The sequence below is a fragment of the Bombina bombina genome, chromosome 6, assembly GCF_027579735.1.
Source record: "Bombina bombina isolate aBomBom1 chromosome 6, aBomBom1.pri, whole genome shotgun sequence".
In the NCBI taxonomy this organism is placed as follows: domain Eukaryota; kingdom Metazoa; phylum Chordata; class Amphibia; order Anura; family Bombinatoridae; genus Bombina; species Bombina bombina.
The window spans coordinates 713235472-713261575 of record NC_069504.1 but is presented as its reverse complement, the minus strand read 5'-3'; the positions used below and the strand labels follow the sequence as shown (position 1 = coordinate 713261575).

At 37.0% G+C, this 26104-nt stretch overlaps 1 protein-coding gene across 1 annotated transcript in view; it reads right to left on the bottom strand.

The window, feature by feature from the left end:
• Nucleotides 1-12503: 12503 nt before the first annotated feature.
• The window catches only part of QTRT1 (queuine tRNA-ribosyltransferase catalytic subunit 1), a 13676-nt gene continuing 75 nt past the window's right edge, over nt 12504-26104 (bottom strand). The window contains exons 1-10 of the mRNA XM_053716045.1: nt 25946-26104; nt 24568-24636; nt 24334-24472; nt 20189-20267; nt 15913-16028; nt 14394-14532; nt 14149-14224; nt 13945-14054; nt 13756-13840; nt 12504-13312 (exon numbers count right to left, since the gene is read on the bottom strand). The exon at nt 25946-26104 is cut by the window's right edge and continues 75 nt beyond it. Coding sequence (XP_053572020.1) covers nt 13160-13312; nt 13756-13840; nt 13945-14054; nt 14149-14224; nt 14394-14532; nt 15913-16028; nt 20189-20267; nt 24334-24472; nt 24568-24636; nt 25946-26104 — 1125 coding nt within the window. The 3' untranslated portion in view covers nt 12504-13159. The remainder of the gene's footprint in view (nt 13313-13755; nt 13841-13944; nt 14055-14148; nt 14225-14393; nt 14533-15912; nt 16029-20188; nt 20268-24333; nt 24473-24567; nt 24637-25945) is intronic.

Sequence of the window (26104 nt, the reverse complement as noted above, 5' to 3'; positions counted from 1 at the left end):
AATTGTATGTACCATGCACACAATACCAGCTGGCACAAAACATGAGAAGATTTAAAGTGCTGGAGTCTACCGCACACACTGCTGCAAGCTGTCACAGAAAATTAGATTATACTACCGCACAGTGGGGTGTTGGTTAGTATCTTACAACGCTAATAAGAAAATGACCTCTAGCTCCTAAACAGAGTGGGTCCCTACCTACCCACAGATGCGCAGATACAACAAAGAAGAAGTTGTAGGAGCGCCTAATCAAAGGCAAGGTCCAAGGAAAATATTACTAAGATAAAAAATTAAGATAGGGAATGGATATTCAATGTCAATATAATTAAAACTATCTTTGAAAATATCTTTAAAAACATTTTTTTATATGTAACAAACAAAGCACAAGGTGTATTACAAAGTGGTGCATGGATCCATGACTTAACAATTGTAATCATAAAATGGTTAAAAAACAAATGTTCCTAAAATATAAATTTCTAAAATATGACAGTCAAATAAGACAAGTAGGGTAAGAGTGGCAATAAAACATATAATCACTACTCTCAGCTAGATAATAATGTACAAATACCAAGAAAATCAAAATAAAATTAAAAGCAAAATATAAAAAATAAAAATATAAAAATAGTACAGTGATTGATAATAGTGTCTCAGTGTCTCAGTTCTCCTCCTGAGTGTGAAAAAAAGAAATTTGTAGAAAAGAAATTGAGTAAAATCCACAATGTTGTTGCTGTGTCCAAGAATCCAAGTGAAAAAATGTGTGATATTTATAAAATGTAAAATGATCCAAAAAGTGAAAAAATGTGAATATAGAAAAATATATAAAATTGTATAAAAAGTCTAAAAAGGTTACAGCTGTAGATATCCCGAACTCAGAGAACAAATTGAGAAATAATAGATAAAAATGATGTGTTTGTAATCCAAATTGTAGAAAACAAAAATACTGTGAATGTGTAAATCCTCAAAACCTGTGAAAAAGAAATAACAACAACATAGAGCAGTACTGTTTGGAAAAAAATACAAACAATTAAAATGTATCTCACCATATATTGCCAACGCGTTTCGGCCCACCTGTAGGGCCTTTCTCAAGACTAGTAGTTGTAGTTTTTTCCAAACAGTACTGCTCTATGTTGTTATTATTTCTTTTTCACAGGTTTTGAGGATTTATACATTCACAGTATTTTTGTTTTCTACAATTTGGATTACAAACACATCATTTTTATCTATTATTTCTCAATTTGTTCTCTGAGTTCGGGATATCTACAGCTGTAACCTTTTTAGACAATTTTATATATTTTTTCACTTTTTGGATCATTTTGTATTTTTGCATTTTATAAATATCACACATTTTTTCACTTGGATTCTTGGACACAGCAACAACATGGTGGATTTGACTCAATTTCTTTTCTACAAATTTCTTTTTTCACACTCAGGAGGAGAACTGAGACACTATTATCAATCACTGTACTATTTTTATTTTTTATATTTTGCTTTTAATTTTATTTTGATTTTCTTGGTATTTGTACATTATCTAGCTGAGAGTAGTGATTATATGTTTTATTGCCACTCTTACCCTACTTGTCTTATTTGACTGTCATATTTTAGAAACTTATATTTTAGGAACATTTGTTTTTTAACCATTTTATGATTACAATTGTTAAGTCATGGATCCATGCACCACTTTGTAATACACCTTGTGCTTTGTTTGTTACATATAAAAAAAAAAAATTAAAGATATTTTCAAAGATAGTTTTAATTATATTGACATTGAATATCCATTCCCTATCTTAATTTTTTATCTTAGTAATATTTTCCTTGGACCTTGCCTTTGATTAGGCGCTCCTACAGCTTCTTCTTTGTTATACTACCGTACACACTGCCAGTATCAGTAGGGTCAGGTGTCACTGGCAACCATGGCACAATGAGAGACTAGAGACCACAGTCTTGCACTTGAATACAAAGACAGAGAACTATTGAATGGCCTTGACAATGCAGTTAGCTTAGCTCTGATGATGCTAGTATAGCTTCTTCAAGTTGCAGAGATGAGGCAGTGGAAGCCGTCTTAAAAAATCTTCATAAAGATTTTTGATTCGAATCACAAAATTTATTTTTATAATTAAGGAATGGATGATATGCTTCTGCTGCAATTAAGACAAGAGAGGCTTGCACTTGAAAGTCTTGAATATAAAGAGAGAACAACAATGTGCTATATGATGCAGTCACCTTGATTGAAGAGAGAACACAGGCTAGCTGCACTTGAATATAAAGAAGACAATGATGGGCTTGATTAAGCCGTCACCTTGAAGAGAGAACACAGGCTTGCTGCACTTTAAAGAAGAAAACAATAGGCTGATAGTGCTATGATGCAGTCGCCTTGATTGAAGAGAAGTAGAGAACACACTGGCTTGCTGCACTTGAATATAAATAAGACAACAATGGGATTGATGATGCAGTCACCTTGATTGAAGAGAACACTGGCTAGCTGCACTTGAATATAAAAAAAGACAATGAGCTTGATTAAGCAGAAATTAAAAAAAAAGTAGAAAAGTAGAAAACACTGGCTTTGGATGACTGACCTAGCTGTTGTATTAGACACTGGCTTTGGATGACTGACCTTGCTGTTGTAGAAGACACTGGCTTTGGATGACTGACCTTGCTGTTGTAGAAGACACTGGCTTTGGATGACTGACCTTGCTGCTGTAGAAGACACTGGCTTTGGATGATTGACCTTGCTGTTGTAGAAGACACTGGCTGAATGGCTGACCTTGCTGTTGTAGAAGACACTGGCTGAATGGCTGACCTTGCTGTTGTAGAAGACACTGGCTGAATGGCTGACCTTGCTATTGTAGAAGACAAAGGCTTGCAGAGTTGCAGTGCACCTGCAGGATGACTTTGCTGTTGTAGAAAAAGAAACAAGTTGCATGATGTGTTGATGACCTTGCTATTGTAGAAGAAGAAACAGGCTGCAGGATGTGTGGATGACCTTGCTATTGTAGAAGAAGAAACAGGCTGCAGGATGTGTGGATGACCTTGCTGTTGTAAAAGAAGAAACAGGATGCAGGATGTTTGGATGACCTTGCTGTTGTAGAAGAAGAAACAGGCTGCAGGATGTGTGGATGACCTTGCTATTGTAGAAGAAGAAACAGGCTGCAGGATGTGTGGATGACCTTGCTGTTGTAAAAGAAGAAACAGGCTGTAGGATGTGTGGATGACCTTGCTATTGTAGAAGAAGAAACAGGATGCAGGATGTTTGGATGACCTTGCTGTTGTAGAAGAAGAAACAGGCTGCAGGATGTGTGGATGACCTTGCTGTTGTAGAAGAAGAAACAGGCTGCAATCTGGAACCACAGCTGTTGGCTGACTTTGGTGAACTTGAGAAGACGACACAGAGGCACTGTCAGGCAGTATTTGCTGTTGGTTGAACAATGAACATAAAAGATTTTTAGAATAAGGTGGTGGTGTGAGGGATGAAAAAATAAACATAGAAATAGGGGTGGTCTGGTCAGGGGAGACAAGTACTACTTTTTGGAAAGACAAAATAAATTAATTAAATGTAGAAATAAAAGTGTTTTTTTACATTGATGTCCCTCCCAGTCCATTACTGTTTCTGACTGTGTTTGTTCATTGTTGTCAACAACACAGTCAGAAACAGTAATGGACTGGGAGGGACATCAAAGTAAAAAAAACCCCACTTATTTCTACATTTAATTAATTTATTTTGTGTTCTGAATCAAGAGCAATAGAGCATGACATGCTATTTTAAGCAACATTCACAATTAAATTTACATATTTTATTAGCTTAGCTATTTTTTTATTTCTTAAACACAATTGGTTAGGCGTACTTAGGGCTGCACAATGCACATGGACAGTTAATAGGGCATTGCAGACTTGACACAATGAATGCATTGCTTGCACATTTAAGCATCATGCTAATTTTGATATTTTTGCTCACCAAAATGCATTAATCATGTTTTATTGTTGCAGCACTAGCCTAGCATCAATGATAAAAAAAACAATCTGACTTGCATTGATTGCAGAGGCTGAGCTACAATAAAAAATTATTAGAATTTATTTTCTTTAAAAATATATATATATTTATTACTTGTTTGCACTTGCAGCAGCTGCAGCATCCATCCATAAATGATGACAAAATAATTTTTTTATTAAACCAATATAACTTTTTTAGGAACATAAATTAATATAATAATAGATCTGTTTTGATTATTTATTAAAAATGATTTGTGTTATGGTACACTACTGGACTGCAAACTGGTATAATAAGGGTAATGTAAATAAATTAACGATTTAAAATTAGAGGGAAAATATTATAAAAAACAAACTGACTGCACCACTGTCTACTGTTTAGGAGATTGATGATCTATCTCCTGGAAATCTAAATCTATCTATTGCATGCTCTATCTGAATTATTAAAGAAAACATTTGGGTTAAGTGTCCCTTTAATGATTCATTAAAGAGGCTGCAAGATAAATAAATCATGTTTTGTATTGGCGCCTCCAAAAATCATTAGCACCTTCCAGTAAATAATGTGGTTGAATTGAATAGAGTCAACCCATCTTTAACATCTACAGCTCACGTAGGACTCTGTTCTGGCTCATAGTCTAGACATAACAGATCTGCATGAAGTCACGACTATCAGAAACAGTTTGATGCATGCAGCAAAAGGGATCAGTTCATTGCTACAATACTTCATTTTAGCAGTTAGCTCCACAGCTGTAGAATGAGACTTTTGTTGTGCAAAGAAATCCTACATTGACAGATTTGATTATATTCAGAAGAGGATATATGCAGGACATATGCACACAGGAGTTGCACTCCCAGTTTGAAGTCACATATACATTATTAAAAGACAATCCCACACAAGCAACTACTAGAATTTTTTTTTTTTTTTAAACCATTTAAAAATTTTGATCCTCAGTTTCAGTGGCCAAAATCTCAAGCATACCCAAGAAGAGTGGGACAGTGTTTTTAGGGTTAACCACTTACAAGTCATAGAAGACTGCAACACTTTATGAAACAAAATTGTTGCAAAACTCTGCACTCCGGTGACAATGCCATTAACAAACATAATTGCAGCCAAATTATGTCTGTTGTGACATTTGTTCTAATATCTATTTTTAGTTTAAACATTTTAATTATAAAGTGCAGTGCAATATTTAGTCCAAATAAAGGCATCAAATCTCCTTGTAGTTTCTTAAAGGGACATTGTACTTGATTCCGCCCCCCTTAAAAGTGTTCCAGGATGAATTTTACACGCTGCAGTGTATTAAATTGTTAATCAATAGATCATTTACCTTAAGTTTGTCATTTGCAAAGCAGATAGTTCCTGTTGTATCCCCTCCTATACCAAGGAATTATAGAAAAACTATATAAACAAGGTTTTGTTAAAATTACACTCCCAGTGGGGACTGTTCAAACAAGGTACTAAAACGTTCATCTTTCATTTTTCTCTCTAAGTATTGGTCTTTGAATAAATTGTGAGAAATAGGCTTGTGCACACAGACTATTTGGAAACAAATGACAAATATGGTGGCCGCCAGCTGCATTTAGCTATTTTCTGAGTCAGCTTTCTTTTTGTAAAAGTGCAACTAACTAAGATCTGTGCAAATCCAGATCTCATGTGTTGCACGTTCATAAGAAATTTGGCTCCAAAAATAGCAGAATGCTACTGGAGGTGACCATATTTGTCATTCATATGCTTCCAAATAGTCCTATTGCACATGCCAATTGAGAATTAAGATGAGGACTTTGTGTAAATAATTAGACTGTTAAGATGAGGTATGCTCTCCCTACAAGCTCAGTGTTTTTTTGGGTTGCGGTTTAAATTAGCACAGCTATTTCATATACAGCAATAAACCTAAATAAGAAATGTCCCATGTGTTAATTTTTTAAGCTGGCATAACAAGTCATTGGAAACACATTAAAAAGGGACATTAAACACTTTGAGATGGTAATATAAAATGATATACTGTAGAAAACAGAATTTATGTTTACCTGATAAATTACTTTCTCCAACGGTGTGTCCGGTCCACGGCGTCATCCTTACTTGTGGGATATTCTCTTCCCCAACAGGAAATGGCAAAGAGCCCAGCAAAGCTGGTCACATGATCCCTCCTAGGCTCCGCCTTCCCCAGTCATTCGACCGACGTAAAGGAGGAATATTTGCATAGGAGAAATCATATGATACCGTGGTGACTGTAGTTAGAGAAATTAAATCATCAGACCTGATTAAAAAACCAGGGCGGGCCGTGGACCGGACACACCGTTGGAGAAAGTAATTTATCAGGTAAACATAAATTCTGTTTTCTCCAACATAGGTGTGTCCGGTCCACGGCGTCATCCTTACTTGTGGGAACCAATACCAAAGCTTTAGGACACGGATGATGGGAGGGAGCAAATTAGGTCACCTAGATGGAAGGCACCACGGCTTGCAAAACCTTTCTCCCAAAAATAGCCTCAGAAGAAGCAAAAGTATCAAATTTGTAAAATTTGGTAAAAGTGTGCAGTGAAGACCAAGTCGCTGCCTTACATATCTGATCAACAGAAGCCTCGTTCTTGAAGGCCCATGTGGAAGCCACAGCCCTAGTGGAATGAGCTGTGATTCTTTCAGGAGGCTGCCGTCCGGCAGTCTCATAAGCCAATCTGATGATGCTTTTAAGCCAAAAAGAGAGAGAGAGGTAGAAGTTGCTTTTTGACCTCTCCTTTTACCAGAATAAACAACAAACAAGGAAGATGTTTGTCTGAAATCCTTTGTAGCCTCTAAATAGAATTTTAGAGCACGAACTACATCCAAATTGTGCAACAAACGTTCCTTCTTTGAAACTGGATTCGGACACAAAGAAGGCACAACTATCTCCTGGTTAATATTTTTATTAGAAACAACTTTCGGAAGAAAACCAGGTTTAGTACGCAAAACCACCTTATCTGCATGGAACACCAGATAAGGAGGAGAACACTGCAGAGCAGATAACTCTGAAACTCTTCTAGCAGAAGAAATTGCAACCAAAAATAAAACTTTCCAAGATAATAACTTAATATCTACGGAATGTAAGGGTTCAAACGGAACCCCTTGAAGAACTAAATTGAGACTCCAAGGAGGAGTCAAAGGTTTGTAAACAGGCTTGATTCTAACCAGAGCCTGAACAAAAGCCTGAACATCTGGCACAGCCGCCAGCTTCTTGTGAAGTAAAACAGATAAAGCAGAAATCTGTCCCTTCAAAGAACTTGCAGATAATCCTTTCTCCAAACCCTCTTGTAGAAAGGATAGAATCTTAGGAATTTTTACCCTGTTCCATGGGAATCCTTTCGATTCGCACCAACAGATATATTTCTTCCATACTTTATGGTAAATTTTCCTAGTTACATGCTTTCTAGCCTGAATAAGAGTATCAATGACAGAATCTGAGAACCCACGCTTTGATAAAATCAAGCGTTCAATCTCCAAGCAGTCAGTTGGAGTGATGCCAGATTCGGATGTTCGAACGGACCTTGAACAAGAAGGTCCCGTCTCAAAGGTAGCTTCCATGGTGGAGCCGATGACATATTCACCAGGTCTGCATACCAAGTTCTGCGTGGCCACGCAGGAGCTATCAAGATCACCGAAGCCCTCTCTTGATTGATCCTGGCTACCAGCCTGGGAATGAGAGGAAACGGTGGGAACACATAAGCTAGGTTGAAGGTCCAGGGCGCTACTAGTGCATCTACTAGAGTCGCCTTGGGATCCCTGGATCTGGACCCGTAGCAAGGAACCTTGAAGTTCTGACGAGACGCCATCAGATCCATGTCTGGAATGCCCCATAATTGAGTTATTTGGGCAAAGATTTCCGGATGGAGTTCCCACTCCCCCGGATGAAATGTCTGACGACTCAGAAAATCCGCTTCCCAATTTTCCACTCCTGGGATGTGGATTGCAGACAAGTGGCAGGAGTGAAGCTCCGCCCATTGAATTACTTTGGTCACGTCTTCCATCGCCAGGGAACTCCTTGTTCCCCCCTGATGGTTGATATATGCAACAGTCGTCATGTTGTCTGATTGAAACCTTATGAATTTGGCCTTTGCTAGTTGAGGCCAAGCCTTGAGAGCATTGAATATCGCTCTCAGTTCCAGAATGTTTATCGGGAGAAGAGATTCTTCCCGAGACCATAGACCCTGAGCCTTCAGGTGTTTCCAGACCGCGCCCCAGCCCACCAGGCTGGCGTCGGTCTTTACAATGACCCACACTGGTCTTCTGAAGCTCATCCCTTGGAACAGGTTGTCCAGGGTCAGCCACCAACGGATTGAATCTCTGGTCCTCTGATCTACTTGGATCGTCGGGGACAAATCTGAATAATCCCCATTCCACTGTCTGAGCATGCACAGTAGTAATGGTCTTAGATGAATTCGCGCAAAAGGAACTATGTCCATTGCCGCAACCATCAAACCTATGACTTCCATGCACTGCGCTATGGAAGGAAGAAGAACAGAATGAAGTACTTGACACGAGCTTAGAAGTTTTGATTTTCTGGCTTCTGTCAGAAAAATCTTCATTTCCAAGGAGTCTATTATTGTTCCCAAGAAGGGAACTCTTGTTGACGGGAATAGAGAACTTTTTCTACGTTCACTTTCCACCCGTGAGATCTGAGAAAGGCTAGGACAATGTCCGTATGAGCCTTTGCTTGTGGTAGAGACGACGCTTGAATCAGTATGTCGTCCAAGTAGGGTACTACTGCAATGCCCCTTGGCCTTAGCACCGCTAGAAGGGACCCTAGTACCTTTGTGAAAACTCTTGGAGCAGTGGCTAGTCCGAATGGAAGTGCCACAAACTGGTAATGCTTGTCCAGAAAGGCAAATCTTAGGAACCGATGATGTTCCTTGTGGATAGGAATATGTAGATACGCATCCTTTAAATCCACCGTGGTCATGAATTGACCTTCCTGGATGGTAGGAAGAATTGTCCAAATGGTTTCCATCTTGAACGATGGGACCTTGAGAAATTTGTTTAGGATCTTGAGATCCAAAATTGGCCTGAATGTTCCCTCTTTTTTGGGAACTATGAACAGATTGGAGTAAAACCCCATCCCTTGTTCTCCTAATGGAACAGGATGAATCACTCCCATTTTTAACAGGTCTTCTACACAATGTAAGAATGCCTGTCTTTTTATTTGGTCTGAAGACAATTGAGACCTGTGGAACCTTCCCCTTGGGGGTAGTTCCTTGAATTCCAGGAGATAACCTTGAGAAACTATTTCTAGCGCCCAAGGATCCTGAACATCTCTTGCCCAAGCCTGAGCGAAGAGAGAGAGTCTGCCCCCCACCAGATCCGGTCCCGGATCGGGGGCCAGCATCTCATGCTGTCTTGGTAGCGGTAGCGGGCTTCTTGGCCTGCTTACCTTTGTTCCAGCCTTGCATCGGTCTCCAGGCTGGCTTGGTTTGAGAAGAATTACCCTCTTGCTTAGAGGATGTAGAATTCGAGGCTGGTCCGTTTCTGCGAAAGGGACGAAAATTTGTTTTATTTTTAGCCTTAAAAGACCTATCCTGAGGAAGGGCGTGGCCCTTTCCCCCAGTGATGTCTGAAATAATCTCTTTCAAGTCAGGGCCAAACAGCGTTTTCCCCTTGAAAGGGATGTTAAGCAATCTGTTCTTGGAGGACACATCCGCTGACCAAGACTTCAGCCAAAGCGCTCTGCGCGCCACAATGGCAAAACCTGAATTTTTCGCCGCTAATCTAGCTAATTGCAAAGTGGCGTCTAAGGTAAAAGAGTTAGCCAACTTAAGTGCTTGAACTCTGTCCATAACCTCCTCATAAGAGGATGCTTGATTGAGCGACTTTTCTAGTTCCTCGAACCAGAAACACGCTGCTGTAGTGACAGGAACAATGCATGAAATTGGTTGTAGAAGGTAACCTTGCTGAACAAACATCTTTTTAAGCAAACCCTCTAATTTTTTATCCATAGGATCTTTGAAAGCACAACTATCTTCTATAGGGATAGTGGTGCGTTTGTTTAGAGTAGAAACCGCCCCCTCGACCTTGGGGACTGTCTGCCATAAGTCCTTCCTGGGGTCGACCATAGGAAATAATTTCTTAAATATAGGGGGAGGGACAAAAGGTATGCCGGGCCTTTCCCATTCTTTATTTACAATGTCCGCCACCCGCTTGGGTATAGGAAAAGCTTCGGGGGCACCGGGACCTCTAGGAACCTGTCCATCTTACATAATTTCTCTGGAATGACCAAATTGTCACAATCATCCAGAGTAGATAACACCTCCTTAAGCAGAGCGCGGAGATGTTCCAATTTAAATTTAAATGTAATAACGTCAGGTTCAGCTTGTTGAGAAATTTTTCCTGAATCAGAAATTTCTCCCTCAGACAAAACCTCCCTAGCCCCTTCAGACTGGTGTAAGGGCATGTCAGAACCATTATCATCAGCGTCCTCATGCTCTTCAGTATCTAAAACAGAGCAGTCGCGCTTTCGCTGATAAGTGGGCATTTTGGCTAAAATGTTTTTAATAGAATTATCCATTACAGCCGTTAATTGTTGCATAGTGAGGAGAATTGGCGCACTAGATTCACTAGGGACCTCCTGAGTGGGCAAGACTGGTGTAGACATAGAAGGAGATGATGCAGTACCATGCTTACTCCCCTCACTTAAGGAATCATTTTGGGCAACATTATTATCAGTGGCATCATTGTCCCTACTTTGTTTGTCACATTCATCACATATATTTAAATGGAGAGGAACCTTGGCTTCCGAACATACAGAACATCGTCTGATAGTTCAGACATGTTAATAGGCATAAACTTGATAACAAAGCACAAAAAACGTTTTAAAATAAAACCGTTACTGTCTCTTTAAATTTTAAACTGAACACACTTTTTTACTGAATATACGCAAAAGTATGAAGGAAATGTTCAAAATTCACCAAAATTTCACCACAGTGTCATAAAGCCTTAAAAGTATTGCACACCAAATTTGAAAGCTTTAACTCTTAAAATAACGGAACCGGAGCCGTTTTTACATTTAACCCCTATACAGTCTCTGGTATCTGCTTTGCTGAGACCCAACCAAGCCCAGAGGGGAATACGATACCAAATGACGCCTTCAATAAGCTTTTTCAGTGGATCTGAGCTCCTCACACATGCATCTGCATGCCTTGCTTCTCAAAAACAACTGCGCATTAGGGGCGCGAAAATGAGGCTCTGCCTATGACTAGAAAAGGCCCCCAGAGAAAAAGGTGTCCAATACAGTGCCTGCCGTTTTTTTAATAAAATTCCCAAGATTAAAATAACTCTCCAAAGCTATAAACCATTAAATATGCTTATAAAGTAATCGTTTTGGCCCAGAAAAATGTCTACCAGTCTTTAAAGCCCTTGTGAAGCCCTTTTATTCTTATATTGAAAATTAAGAAAATGGCTTACCGGATCCCATAGGGAAAATGACAGCTTCCAGCATTACCAAGTCTTGTTAGAAATGTGTCATACCTCAAGCAGCCAAAGTCTGCTCACTGTTTCCCCCAACTGAAGTTAATTCCTCTCAACAGTCCTGTGTGGAAACAGCCATCGATTTTAGTAACGGTTGCTAAAATCATTTTCCTCTTACAAACAGAAATTTTCATCTCTTTTCTGTTTCAGAGTAAATAGTACATACCAGCACTATTTTAAAATAAACTCTTGATAGAAGAATAAAAACTACATTTAAACACCAAAAAACTCTGAGCCATCTCCGTGGAGATGTTGCCTGTGCAACGGCAAAGAGAATGACTGGGGAAGGCGGAGCCTAGGAGGGATCATGTGACCAGCTTTGCTGGGCTCTTTGCCATTTCCTGTTGGGGAAGAGAATATCCCACAAGTAAGGATGACGCCGTGGACCGGACACACCTATGTTGGAGAAATAAACATTTCTGAAATATACTTTCATTATTTATTTTGTCCCCTTCTCCTGCAATTCCATTCAGTAATTGTGAGCTTTTCAGTTCCTCTTAGAAATGGAAGTGCAGAACACCGTTATATTCCACACAGCCATTGGCTGCACACTCTAGTGACCAATTTATAACTGTCTCTAATTGGCCACAGCAGAGAAGGTAACCTAAGTTACAACATGGCAGCTCCCATTAGCTTTATAGACACTAAAACTTTAAATTTATTTTGTCAATATTTAAACAGCTAATGAATCTTTAAAAAATACATCTACATGTTATTCTCAGACTAATCTTTTCTTTGAATGCATAATTTGATCTAGCATATGTTAAGTGTTTAATGTCCCTTTAAGGAGAAAAACAATTTTGCAATTTAATGTCCCTTCAAGTTTACACTCATATCTTGCTATAATTTCTACTGTTTCTCTTTCATATTACTCACATTTCCTGGCATTCTTTTATTAAATATCACCCTATGAACGCCTCCTATTGCTCAGTATAACAACAACCAATGAATTCATCTTATAGCTTAATATAATCTCTTCTCATAATAAGTAAAATGAAAAAAAAAAAAAAAGTGAATGCGATATAAACACAAATTTCTTTCCATCTAAATATTTTATTCACTTCTAGCGTTATCCAGATTACCAATTTTATACATTGTTTATACAGCCCCAAAATAAAATATTTATTTAAAATCTGTATAATGTGGAACTTTCTATAACAATATGAGAAAAGTCTTTATTGCAAAATTTTAAAAACCCTATAAAAAAAAGAATATGCTAAAAATTACACAAATTCAAGAACTGACGTATTACTGTTTGACAAGGGAGGAGATTCTGTCTGTTCTTTGGTTGTATCATTTCAGACTTTTATGATACAATGATCATGAAAGCAGCAGACAGTTCTGGATACATAGCATATGCTCGGCTTGCTTGTGCACACATACCTCAAGTATATTTGTGTTCTATTTTACAAATTGGCCTTACTGATAACCACCAATATAGAGTACATTTCTAAGAAATATACTCATAATAAGAAAGAATATTAAACAATAAATATATACATATAAAAAATTGAACTAGGCAGTAAAAAGTTGATGATTTTTCCGGCATGGAATGGATTGTGTATGTCCATGTAAAATAGATACGTGGGAAAAAGGTCCATTGGTAAACAAAAACCAACGTTGATTTGAACAAATAAAACATTAAAAATAGTCTTTTTATTTAGGACAACAATGATTTTTGTCTTAGTGTCACTGCAGTTTAATGTTGACAGACTCCAGAGCATCAATAGCCCATTGTGGGTATTTCTCACTGCTTCCATACATGGTCTTCATAAAATCTTCTACAAATTGTGGAAAACGGCCCTGTAGGATACTCTCTCTCACAGAGCGCATTAGATTTAACTAAAATAAGGAGAAACAAGAAAAATGTGTCACTTGGATGTTAAAGGGGACCATTCTGATAACCAATAGTTACAGCTAGGTCACAGCCATTGTGAAAGAACAAAGATGTGGATCATGAAGCCCATACAGATTAATCACACTTCAACAGAAAGGAACATCTATTACCCATATCTTACCTTATTTCTATCACAATCACCCAATGGGAGGGATGGATTATAGAACTGAAAACTCAAAATGCAACAAACCTGATGTCTACCCATCTGCATCAGCCTACAACCATTTACAACCCAAAGATCCCTCCTGTCCCGTTGCAGTAAAAAAAACAATGTGTCCCATAACACACCATCACTGTGACACCAAGTGGTGATAGTACTCACAGCCCACATTATAAAGTAAAGCTATATGTTCTTTAAGAATGACATAATGTACAAGTGTGGAATTACCTGATACGCAATGTTATGTATTGTAATGTGATGCATTGCAGCTGTGTCACTTTTAAACAAGGCATTGAGGTAGGCACGGGTATACCTGTGAAAGAGGTTTACAACGTTAGATACGCGACATGTTTTCTTGCACTAAGTTATGGTTGCCAATAAAGAGAAGCAAGAATCCATAATTCTTTCCAATCTTACCTTTGACATGTAGGGCAATTGCAGTCTTTGTCTATAGGCTGAAAATCTTTAACAAACTGCTTGTTTTTCAGCTGCAGAGAACCCCAAGGAACTAAGGCTGATCCAAATCTCTTAGGAAGAATTCATAAGAGAACATTACAAATGTCTGTTATTTAAGAATTAAACCAAAAATGTATTAAGAATATTTGTAGGAAAAAAACTTACAGCTGTACGTGTTGGAAAAACACAGTCAAACATGTCACAACCCAAGGCAACACACACCACAAGGTCTGTTGCATAACTGTAGAAAGGAAAAAGAAAGAACACTGAGAAACATGTAGAGAAGTTTGTATCTAGTGACAAACATTACCAGTATGGAACAACAGTGTAAACCAACAATAACAGAGAGATTAATATTAGGTACTCCTATTTATATACAGAACTGCATACAGAAAAAGGGGTGTGCTCACCCCACTCCCATGAGGTAACGAGGTTTGTTTCTAGGTAAGTAGTCTGTGCTGAGTGTCACCATCTTCCAGAAATGATCCTTCTCTTCTCCCCCACTCAAGCCACCAATGGCAAAGCCAGGGACCTCTCTTTTGGTCATCTCTGAAGGGGGGGGGGGGAAGAAAAGTAAGAATGACAACTGCTGCAACAGAGAGAACATCTATGAAGCTAAGAGTAACTAGAGATTGCTGTAATAATTACATTTAAGGAGTATTAAAATGTAAAAAAGGAAATCCTCTCGATACTTGGTTATGTCTTATGTTTCTCTAAGGCAAATGGGGGAAACCACACATCCGCACCCTGCCCAATGTGCCCAGAGGAGGAGTGCCTTGTATTTTGGGTCCTGGACCGTCCTTTTTAGGCAGAATTAATTCTCCTGTGTGAAAAGCACATTTGGGATAAAAGGGGCTACTCCCAGGTGGTGACTTGCCACAGAACAAGCTAATGAGCCATTGTTCTTTACTGGTTAAGGGCTTCTCTTTCTATATTTATATTTTAAATAAGGCAGCTATGTTAAAAATAAAAAATAACAGGTCCTGGACATGTTAAAAAGTAAGAACAGACCTTATTTTTCCATATTTGACTAGCTTAAGGCATTCAGCTCAATGAGCTGTATTCTTAAGCAATATTATACTTTTGTTACAGCAACTCTTAAATAAGAATCCCCCTAGTGGTTAAAAACATTTTATTCTTGATTATACTGAGTACCAGTAACATAAATTACGCATGTTGTGCAGTCAAGAAAATGTTGTCGTTACGAATATTCAAGGAAATTTGTTTCCCCGAATATTCAGTGGCTGCACTATTCGGTATTCGTTTAGTTGAAATCGAAACAAAAAAATAATTGTTTAACATTTACATTCATTTTCATTAAAATGTATGTAAATATTTCAAATCTGTAGCTACAATACTTACATTAATGTGCTCTGGAGAGCATGGAAAACATGCTAAGGTAAGTATTAACCGCTTAAAATAAAGGAAACAAATTAATACGGATGATGTTTTTATGTATATAATAAAATTCTCATAATACCTTAAAAATTAGTGGCTCCTATATATTTTTGTGCTGACTCCTAGATTTTTAACAAATTTTTCAAGCCCTGCTCTAATTCGTTAGGGCAAGTAATTTTAGGACCACTGCACTACTATATGCTTAACCCCAGCAAAGGGGTTAAACTAGTGACATTGCACAAGAGAGACAATTGAGGTCTGCTCTACCTGCAAGTTCAAGCCATTTGATCGGGTTGTGAAACAGCTATTTAACATACAAAAACAAACCTGGAGAAGCAATTTAATATACATTTTAAATTCTAAGCTGGTATAAGTAGTCATTGTAAACGCATTAAAGGGAAACAGGTTTTAACTACACTGCCCATTTAATGCGAGAGTTCGTTTTAAATCGCACACTTATAAATAACAGATTTACATTCTTTACTAATCTAGAAGAATTCCAAAGAATTTTGATGAACGAATAGCACATACCTTCCAGGCACTTTTTCCGCAGTTCACTATCCAATCCCCCCTGGATTATAGCAAACAAATTCTGCTTTTCTGGGTTACTGTTTGCTGCAATACACCGATCTAACCAACGAATAGACCTGGAAAAAAGGAAGGTAAATAACTGTACAAAAAAGGTATTATACCTAAGGGATTAAGAATGCAAAACACACCCATTTTTTATTTAGTGGAAGTAGAATACCATACAGAATGGGAGCAAGCTTTGAATGACTGCGCCAAAACTCTTGTAAATATACTAATTAAATATAGGGATATGACATTTTCTAAAATAAACGGAGGAAATTAATGAAATTAGGAAAGAATTAGATGAAAATTGATAAAGACCTTTGTACTGGAAACTATGGAAGGAAGAACGTTTAAATCTTAGCTCCCCAAAGATTTAATTTGTGTTTAAAGGAATAGTCTTGTCAAAATTAAACTTTAATGATTCGGAAAGATTATGCAATTTTAGGCAACTTTCTAATTTACTCTCTTGGTATCTTTATTTGAAAAAGCATGAATGTAAGCACAGGAGCCGACCCATTTTTGTTTCAGCAGCTGGGTAGTGCTTTCTGATTGGTGTATAAATGAGGTCACCAATCAGCAAGCACTACGCAGGTGCTGAACCAAAAATGCTTACATTCAAATAAAGATACCAAGAGAATGAAGAAAATTTGATAATAGGAGTAAATTAGAAAGTTGCATGCTCTATCTGAATCATGTAAGTTCAATTTTAACTAGACTATCCCTTTAATTTAGCTCACACCAGTAGCACTCACCAATATACATTACCACCAATGCAGTAAGTACAATGGCAGATAGACCAAGCAAATCATACTAAAAAAAATACAAAAACACACTTGCCTAAAACAAAAATAGTTTTTAACATAAATACATTAAAAGAAACCAAACATAAATGTAAGATGAATTAACAATTTAAAACAAAAATACCCCAAAAATGCATTTTGCACATGCAAAAAACTTAGTCAACAGTTAGTTATTTGAAAGTGCAAAATGAAAATGATTTAATGTGTTTGTTATATGCAAGCAATAGAGCATTAATGAAATGCTCTGTGACTAACCCTTACATAGATGTTAAACACACAGGTAAAGCAAGCTTCATTGCAGCAATGCACTACTGGGAACATCTGGTGAGTCAGTGGTCATCAGAAGAGACATCAAATTCCACTATACTTGTAGAAAGAGCTTTAGTACCTAAGGAATAGACTAATCGTATGGCCATTATGCCGAGATGAGAGATTAATTAACCAGGAATGTTTTGTCTACATAAATTCTTTGTGACATTTATACAGAGTGCTGGCCGGGTCTGTCAGTAAGCATCCAAACTCTTGTCCTGTCTAAATAGGTACACCACATCCACAGTGTAAAGCTAGCAAAAATGCATGTACTAGACACAGAACAACCTTATTATGAAAAAAGTAAAATAGGAAGAAGAAGGAGAGGAGTCTTTATCTTAACTGCCATACAGAATAGTTAAGAGTGAAGACAAAAACCTTTTCATATGAATACTTACTCCAAGGAAAAAAACATGAAAGCAACAAGGATCAAAAGTAAAGCATAGGATGCCTTAAGTATGTATATATCTGGGATTGATGTGGGCTGAGAACTTAATGTTCAAAACAATTGAAATGAAACCCTTCAATAATCCATCATGAAGTTATCACTTTACACACTTTACACAAGACACAGCAAGAAAATCCTACATAGGAATTCCTATACAGCTGTATCCATGCAAAGAAGATACCCAAGATTTAAAGGAACAGTCTACACCAGAATTTTTATTGTTTTAAAAGATAGATAATCCCTTTATTACCCATTTCCCAGTTTTGCATAACTAACACAGTAATAATAATATACTTTTAACCTCTGTGATTATCTTGTATCTAAGCCTCTGCAAACTGCCCCTTTTTTCAGTTCTTTTGACAGACTTGCAGTCTAGCCAATCAGTGCCTGCTCCCAGATTACTTCACGTGCACGAGCACAGTGTTATCTATATGAAATATGTGAACTAACACCCTCTAGTGGTGAAAAACTGTTAAAATGCAATCTGAAAGAGGTGGGCTTCAAGGTCTAAGAAATTAGCATATGAACCTCCTAGGTTAAGCTTTCAACTAAGAATACCAAGAGAACAAAGCAAAATTGGTGATAAAAGTAAATTGGAAAATTGTTTAAAATGACATGCTCTATCTGAATCATGAAAGTTTTTTTTTGGCCTAGACTGTCCCTTTAACAGTGTATAAGCTTCAAAATATATATCACCACAGGTTTAGAATGTACAGCCTTTTTGAAAAATTGTACCTTAAAGCTACCAAAAAGTAGCAGGATCTGTAGATCTGGCTGTAAAAAAAATCTGCATAAGTAGGTCTATAAATAGAAGAAGAATCCAAAGTGTCAACTTCCAATCTGACCAGGGATGTCTTGTCAAATATGGTTGGATTGCTACTATATATTCAAACTATTTCAACGAACACTAAAGATGAGAGGACATAGAGAGAAATATACAGGTCTAAGAAAAATACCACTTTATGGTCAATATGTCTGTTGCATATGCTTCTGGGGGTGGAAAAAACTGACAAACCTCTGAGATACCTAATGCACTTGAAAGGAAAACCTCAATATCAGCTTTATATTCAGCATCTTCCACCAAGAGACACAGCCACACCACTCCCCTGGCATTGTTAACTGTAATTATAACACTCATCATGGCCCACTGTGGCTTTAGCTAAAGTATAAAATACAAGGCAAATATCTATCACCAAATCCAGGTGGTTTTGAGATTATAAACTGATATGAGATTTCATATTCCAGTATCTTAAAGAGTTTTTTTAAATCAATTTAAACAGTATTATGGAGCCTTATATTTAAAAGGGTATACTGGACTTCTTAATTTGATCCATATAAATCTTCTCAGAAACAGGATAAACATGGAGCACATTCATAACAATGAAGCGTTCACTACAGGACCTGCAGGAAGTTCTCTCCATATTTTTATAGTGCATAATGAACTGCACGATTTTAACATTTAAGTCACTTAGGCTAGTATTTAGGCTAGAATGAGACCAACAGGGGCTTCTCAAAAAAAAAAAGTGGGCAAAGGAAAATAAATATTGTCCCCTACCCTGGCTCTGCTGAGTGGGATCGAAAGCCAGAAAAATCCATCATACAGATTTAGGCACCTTAGAAGGAGTCGGTAGGGTAAACTTTGTGACATTTCTCTTAAATACCACTATGTGAAATGCCAAATCTGGGAAAGACACCAGTGTCACCTTGGCAAGTGATTGCATTTCCCTGAATTCAATGTTTGGCTTAATGATGTCAAAAGGGTTATCTAAGGTCTGTGTTTTTTTTATTCCAAGTATGTTTGAAAACGTGAAATTATCATCCCCAAAAGTATCACAATAAAGTATGCACTTCAGTTGGAAAAGTCTAGTGAATGTTTGACTAAGTAGAAGTATGGATTGAAATTGTTTTATAACATTTCTATTGTTGCAATTACCAAACTTGAAGTGCATCTCAGAGTTCTCACAGAATATACTAGCACTTGGCCACCTGTAATAACTTTCCAGATTCCTGTTTTCATCTTTTTAAAATTCACTGTTCTATCCCATTAATGTTTACTTTTACAGGTATACCTCGCTCATACAGCCGGTTAGGGACCGGAGCCCTGCTGAAAAGTGAAAACTGCCTTAAAGTGAAAAAAGGCAGTTTTAACTTTCTTTTCACTTGCTAGTGTGTTTAAAAAACTTGAAAACATGTTTGAACTAACAAATATTAGGTGTGCAATAGTGCCAAGTTTAGTTTAATACTAGCACAGCCCAGTATTCAATAAATACTGTACCTGTAAAATAGTGACAATTACTGTAGTAAAATTTGTCCGACTACAAAACAGACAGAGTGCACTGCAATGCTGGAAACAGTTCATACTGAGCATAACAAATGTGTGCCAGTCACTGTTCTCGCAATCTCACAATGAGCACAGAACCGTTTCAAAATTCTTCAGAGGTTGAACATTAGCTCCATATTACCGCTGTATTAGTGAAGCTCTGTAAAGCGAGTTATACATGTACTAAGTTGAAAACTTTCAAAGTTTAAAAACACAGTTAATATAGTTGAAACTAGAGAAAGGGAAAAAAAGTATAAAAGAATGAAAATGAAAGAAAGCAGCAAACAATTAAAAACTGTGCATTTTATATGCATGATATCAGTACAATTATGTGAAGTGTGACCCTCGTGTCCGTACCTGTGCATTGCTTCCTCCACACGTGGTCCTGTGATTGTGCTGCTTACCACATCATCCAGCTGCATCATGATATCTGAGCCTGTAGGAAGAGTGATGGGACTATGAGCAAGGAAGCAGAAATTAATATGACCAATCATTTTTCTGGATCACACAACCACCCATCTGGTACCCTCTTCATTACCCTTAGGTGATTTACTCCCAGCAAGCTACTCTGATCTCTATGATGTGTCTGTAGATGATGTTCACACCATGACATCAATCATTCCTACATATTACTTCTTTCAAAAAGATACTAGCAGACGGAATAAAATAAGAACAACATTTAATGTGACAGTGTTTGTAATTTAGGAAAATTAAGATATACAGAGAAAACCATCTGACGATTTTAAAAATGAACTTAGTTTGTTTCCAAATCTCACACTCCTTTAATGAGATTTTATTCTGATTGTAATACACCAATTATGAGCTAAACTGGGAGGTGTGTGTGGAAAAAGACGGAGTTACAGAAACAAAAGCCAAAATGCTAGAAGCACTTAAAGCATACACCAGAAAAGGTCTCCCATAAAAGATAGATCACAGTCTACCATCAGACCTCTAAAGGGCTGACCAGTAGATCACAAAAAAAAGTTGTGCTGTTGATATAGCTCCTTCTACTACTCTATTTAACTCTATGGGGTCCACAGATATAGAAGCATCCATATAATTTCAAATACACTCTTTTATATGGCCAAGGGGTTGGAGCATTTTTACAAGTTACAAATAAAGTATGTCTTACCACTGGAACATGCCTACTTCCTAATATAAATTGATTCACCTGTCGTGGGGTATAGGGACCACACCCGATAGACGGGGGTCTAAATATCCAAAAAGTGGAAGACACATTTTCATGTATTTTAGTATTACTATACCCGTATTTTGGTTCTTAACCAATATAGGTTTTAACAGTTCCTTTTTAAATCAAGACTGCAGACCCTCTCTCTCTTGTAGCCATCATAGCTACATGGTATTATAGATAGTAACATAGATATATATTTTTTTTAAGCAAATTGGGATGATTACTTCTACTAGCTGCAAATCATAGTCTATAACCAAGGTGTGGTTCTTTATCTTAATTAATATTTGACTTAACAGCTTTCAATCATTGCATAATAATTAGGGGATGTCTGAATTACCCGCTTAAGATAACAGCTTCTCTTTGAGAAAGAATACTTGGCTTTTTACTCTCGAATTGGCCGATTAACAACCTGTCTGTAGGGTGTAGTGTAAAATAAGATGGAGCAACAATTATAATTTATATCAGAAGTCAGATTGCTCCCTATATTAATAACTCAATACTACTTCTATGTCCTATGAGTGAATTGCAACAATTAAATCTCTTATTTCATGTTATACAGATAGCTCTTTTATTCTATAGCTGTTGGCCCTACTTCCATCCCCCCCCACCCCCAACAACCTAAAAGTACTCTAGTTTCTGCAAATTATAACCAGAGACTCAAAGCGCGGTTTCCCTTGTAAAACATTGCAATCATTTTTATATATTCTACTATATGCTTTTAAACCCACTACTTTAATATATTTCACATGAGCTACTATAAACATGGATGCGCCATACTGTTCAGAGAATTTGACCATACTCAAGTAAATGCATATCTACTGGATAGTAGATTTATATTGAGCTCCATAAAGGTTATTTAAATTCTATCTACAAGATATTACACTATTCCCAAAGATTTATATTTAGTTTGCTAGAAGCCCAAGAGTGGCTTCAAATAAGTATGGAAAATATATATACTTAAAATTTAAAAAAGAGGTTTAGTACCTTTTCGTGGGTAATTAAAAGCAAATCAGTATGCTTGCTATATAGTGACATTTAAACTATAGTTATGCTGCTATCTCTATGTTTACCAAACGTACTAACCTGTATCTTTTAATTTAAAGGGACACTAAACCCAAACATTTTCTTTCATGATTCAGGTAGAGAATATAATTTTAAACAACATTCCAATTGAATTCTATTATCTAATTTGCTTAATTCTTTAGATATCCTTTGTTAAAGAAATAGTAATGCACATGTGTGAGCCAATCACACGAGACATCTATGTGCATCTACCAATCAGTAGCTACCGAGCATATCTAGATATGCGCTTCAGCAAAGAATATCAAGAGAATGAATCCAATTAGATCAGTGTTTTTCAACCAGTGTGCTGCGGCACACTAGTGTGCCGTAAGAGATCCTCAGGTGTGCCGCGGCAGACTGACAACAGTGCAACATATTTTTAAAATTTTGCTTGTTTTTTATTCTGGGCCATTTTTTTTTATTTTGAGTGAGATGATGACTGAAGGTAACTGCGCAGCAGCAGCTCGCCTCCCCGACCCGTGTTCACACTTGGAAGGAACCCCCACCTACCACAACACGTGTCTAGTGCCGGCTCTACACTCAGCACCACGCGACACTTCAATCCCCCATGAATGATGGCGCAGCTTTGCTCCTCCTCCAGAACAGTTCCAGCCAGGTCACGTCACTCACATTCCTTCTCAGCACAAGGAACATGACTGGAGGACTGGAGACTCACTGGAGAGGAAGAGGGAGGTGCTCCACATATAACACTTTTCCCGGTGCGCAGCGGAGGGACTTTTCCTAGTGCGGGGTGTCCCTCTTTCAAATTTTGAAATATTGGGAGGCATGTGAAAGGCTCATCCAGCATCATTTACAACCATGACATATTGACATTCATTCACAGACAATCATTACGATTGTTTGTGAATGAATGTCAATATGTCATGTATAGTTTGTAGGAGGCATGGCATGACAGCATGTGTATGTATATATATATATATATATATATATATATATATATATATATATATATATATATATATATATATATATATATATATATATATATACACATATACATACACACACTGTATTAGGTTACAATATGTGATTATGTAAAATTGTGGGATGGTGGTGTGCCACAGGATTTTTATGATTGTCTGTGAATGAATGTCAATATGTCATGTATAGTTTGTAGGAGGCATGGCATGACAGCACAGCACAGTGTGTGTGTGTATATATATATATATATATATATATATATATATATATATATATATATATATATATATATATACATACACACATACTGTATTAGGTTACAATGTGTGATTATGTAAAATTTTGGGATGGTGGTGTGCACAGGATTTTTTCATGTAAAAAAAGTGTGCCACAGCAAAAAAAAAAAAAAAAAAAAAAAAAAAAAGTTGAAAAATCACTGAATTAGATAATAGAATTACATTAGAAAGTTGTTTAAAAATCACATGCTCTTTCTAAATCATGAAAGAAAATTTTTGGGTTTCATGTCCCTTTAACTTAAGTTTATCTGTAATGTAACCGATTCATTCGTGCATTTTTTTTTTTCATGTTGATGCAGCTGGTATGATGTAATTTTTGCGTTTTTATTGTACTTGTATATCATTTACATTACTGGTTATCTTCTGTATCGTATACTAAACCTAAAAAAAAAAAATGTAACTCATGATTCAGATACAACGTACAACTTTCCAATTAACTTGCATTACAAAAATGTACACACTCTTTATATGCACACTTTCTGAGGCACCGGCTCCTACTGAGCATGTGCAAGAATTGACTGTATACGTATATATGCATTTTGTATTTGGCCGATGGCTGTCACTGAGTGCTTTTGCATTGTCTTTTTATTATGCAATTCTGCTGTATTTAATAGTTCTTAAAGTCAATGTCATCCCCCAGAGTACTGTACATTGCATTACTATTATAAGAATATGGGGTCAACTGCTAACGTGAATAATTCTAGCAAAATATGTGGATTATATCATAGAAATCCCCAGCAGTCATTTTAGAGTGACAAAATATATACAGTTCATTACAATATTCTTAATATTAGATTGAACATAGTTCTCTTATTTATCAGAGGCACAGATACAATATTTTCTAACAGTAATTTGTGTTGTTTGCCATCATTAGTGTATGCCTGCATATTGTCATGAGTACTTTATTTTTGGGTGCAACTATAAAATGATTCTTCTCAGAGCTACAAATAACTTGTTATTATACACGATTACCAGAAGGAAATGCATCCTAATCAAAGATGAAGAGTTACCAATAGCATTTTGGATCTCAATGGACTTCTCTGGGGTCAGCAGGATCTCTTTCCCATCATAGGGGGACTTAAAGTGAACGCCTTCCTCAGTCACCTTGGATAGCTCCACAAGGGACACCATCTGAAAACCACCACTGTCCTAAACAACATAAATAATCAGATAATCGAAATAGAGGAGATCCTATATCATAAAACAGACACTGTCGCAAACTCTGTCAGACCCTCTTAACTTACCGTAAGAAGGTTTCGGTCCCAGTTCATAAAACCATGCAGGCCATTTACTTTTCTCATGATCTCTGGACCCTTTAAAACAAAGATCATAAAATGAGTTTGATGTCTGCAAGAACTCATTTTCTTGTTATTTAATTTATTCCAGGGCAATGACAAAGATTATAGTAAATCAAGAAGACACATTGTAGTGCAAAAATAACATGTTGCTCTACATATGTCATTTAAGCACTGCTGACCTTGAAAGTCTATGGGCCTGTTGATCTAAACATCTCCACTCAGGCGAGATGATCTAAGAAGTCTCATCAGTACTGTGAGGTCCCTCACATTGAGAGCTGTTTATTTTAAGTATGCATGTTTTGGATATGGAGAGACATATGCATTACAATATATTGCTAAAAAAAAGATTGATTTCTCCCCACGCTGGCAGGTTTTTGCTCATCAGTCCCCAGCAAGACACCCCTAAACATAATACATCACATCTTCCAGTAAAGGGCAGGATTGAGTTCAGAAATCATACAAGATTTTCTCCAGATTTAGCTGTCGTTTGTAACACAGGTGGACATTATGCGCAAAGGTAGATGAGTCAGTGTATAACTGTTGCCAAACATTTTATTAAAATAACACACAAACGTGCTGAAAGTTGGGAGCTTGTAATGAAAAGCAATCCGGAAACAAATTGTTGCAAATTAACTCTATAGTATCGCTTGTGTCTTCAGGGTAGTGATACGTTTACCAAATTCTAATAAGATATTTACAAGGTAAAAAGTCATTTGTGGATACAAAGTTTGAGAAAAAAGTATTGGAATATAATTTTATCCAAACAATTAGAGAATTAGAGAGACAATTTCGAACTGAAAAAAATATTCCCCAAAAACATCTGGAGGCATTGAGTGAGAGTGACAGCCCTTCATCCTGGAAATAGCATCAGACTCTTAAAGAGCAGCCAGAAGCTCTACAACATTGTACAAGCAAAGACCAATATGCATCACATTCTGTAGACCCCCAAATTATCTGAAACCTTTCTGACCATAAATAATAGTGCTGTGACTAAAAAATAAGAAAAAGTGGGACTTGCTGCTTGTACAGCTACCTGTCTGAAGTGATCATTCTTATCAGATTTAATAAACATGTTAAAAAAAAATTAAAGGGTACATTTTAAAAGTATATTTCATTGAATATTCAAACAAGCTGATACAAGCTAACATTCCAGATTTATACGTCTCATTCTTCTTTAAAAAGCAATTCCTTCTGCTTTACGTTTTTGATTAATACATTTCAACGCTAATACACTTCAACTGTATCCTAGAATTATTTTCAAATTAATAAACCTGATATATTCACTTGTGACATGACATCCAACTTCTGTATTTTCCATTCTCACCGGTCTCATTCCGAGGTGGTATGTATTCCCCAGGCAGATTTCACACCCCAATGCCCGCAACTGATCCGCTGTAACCCCTTTCATGGTGCCCTGAGTACCCACTGGCATAAACACCGGGGTGCTCACTGGACCATGTGGCAAAATCAAATCGCAAGCCCG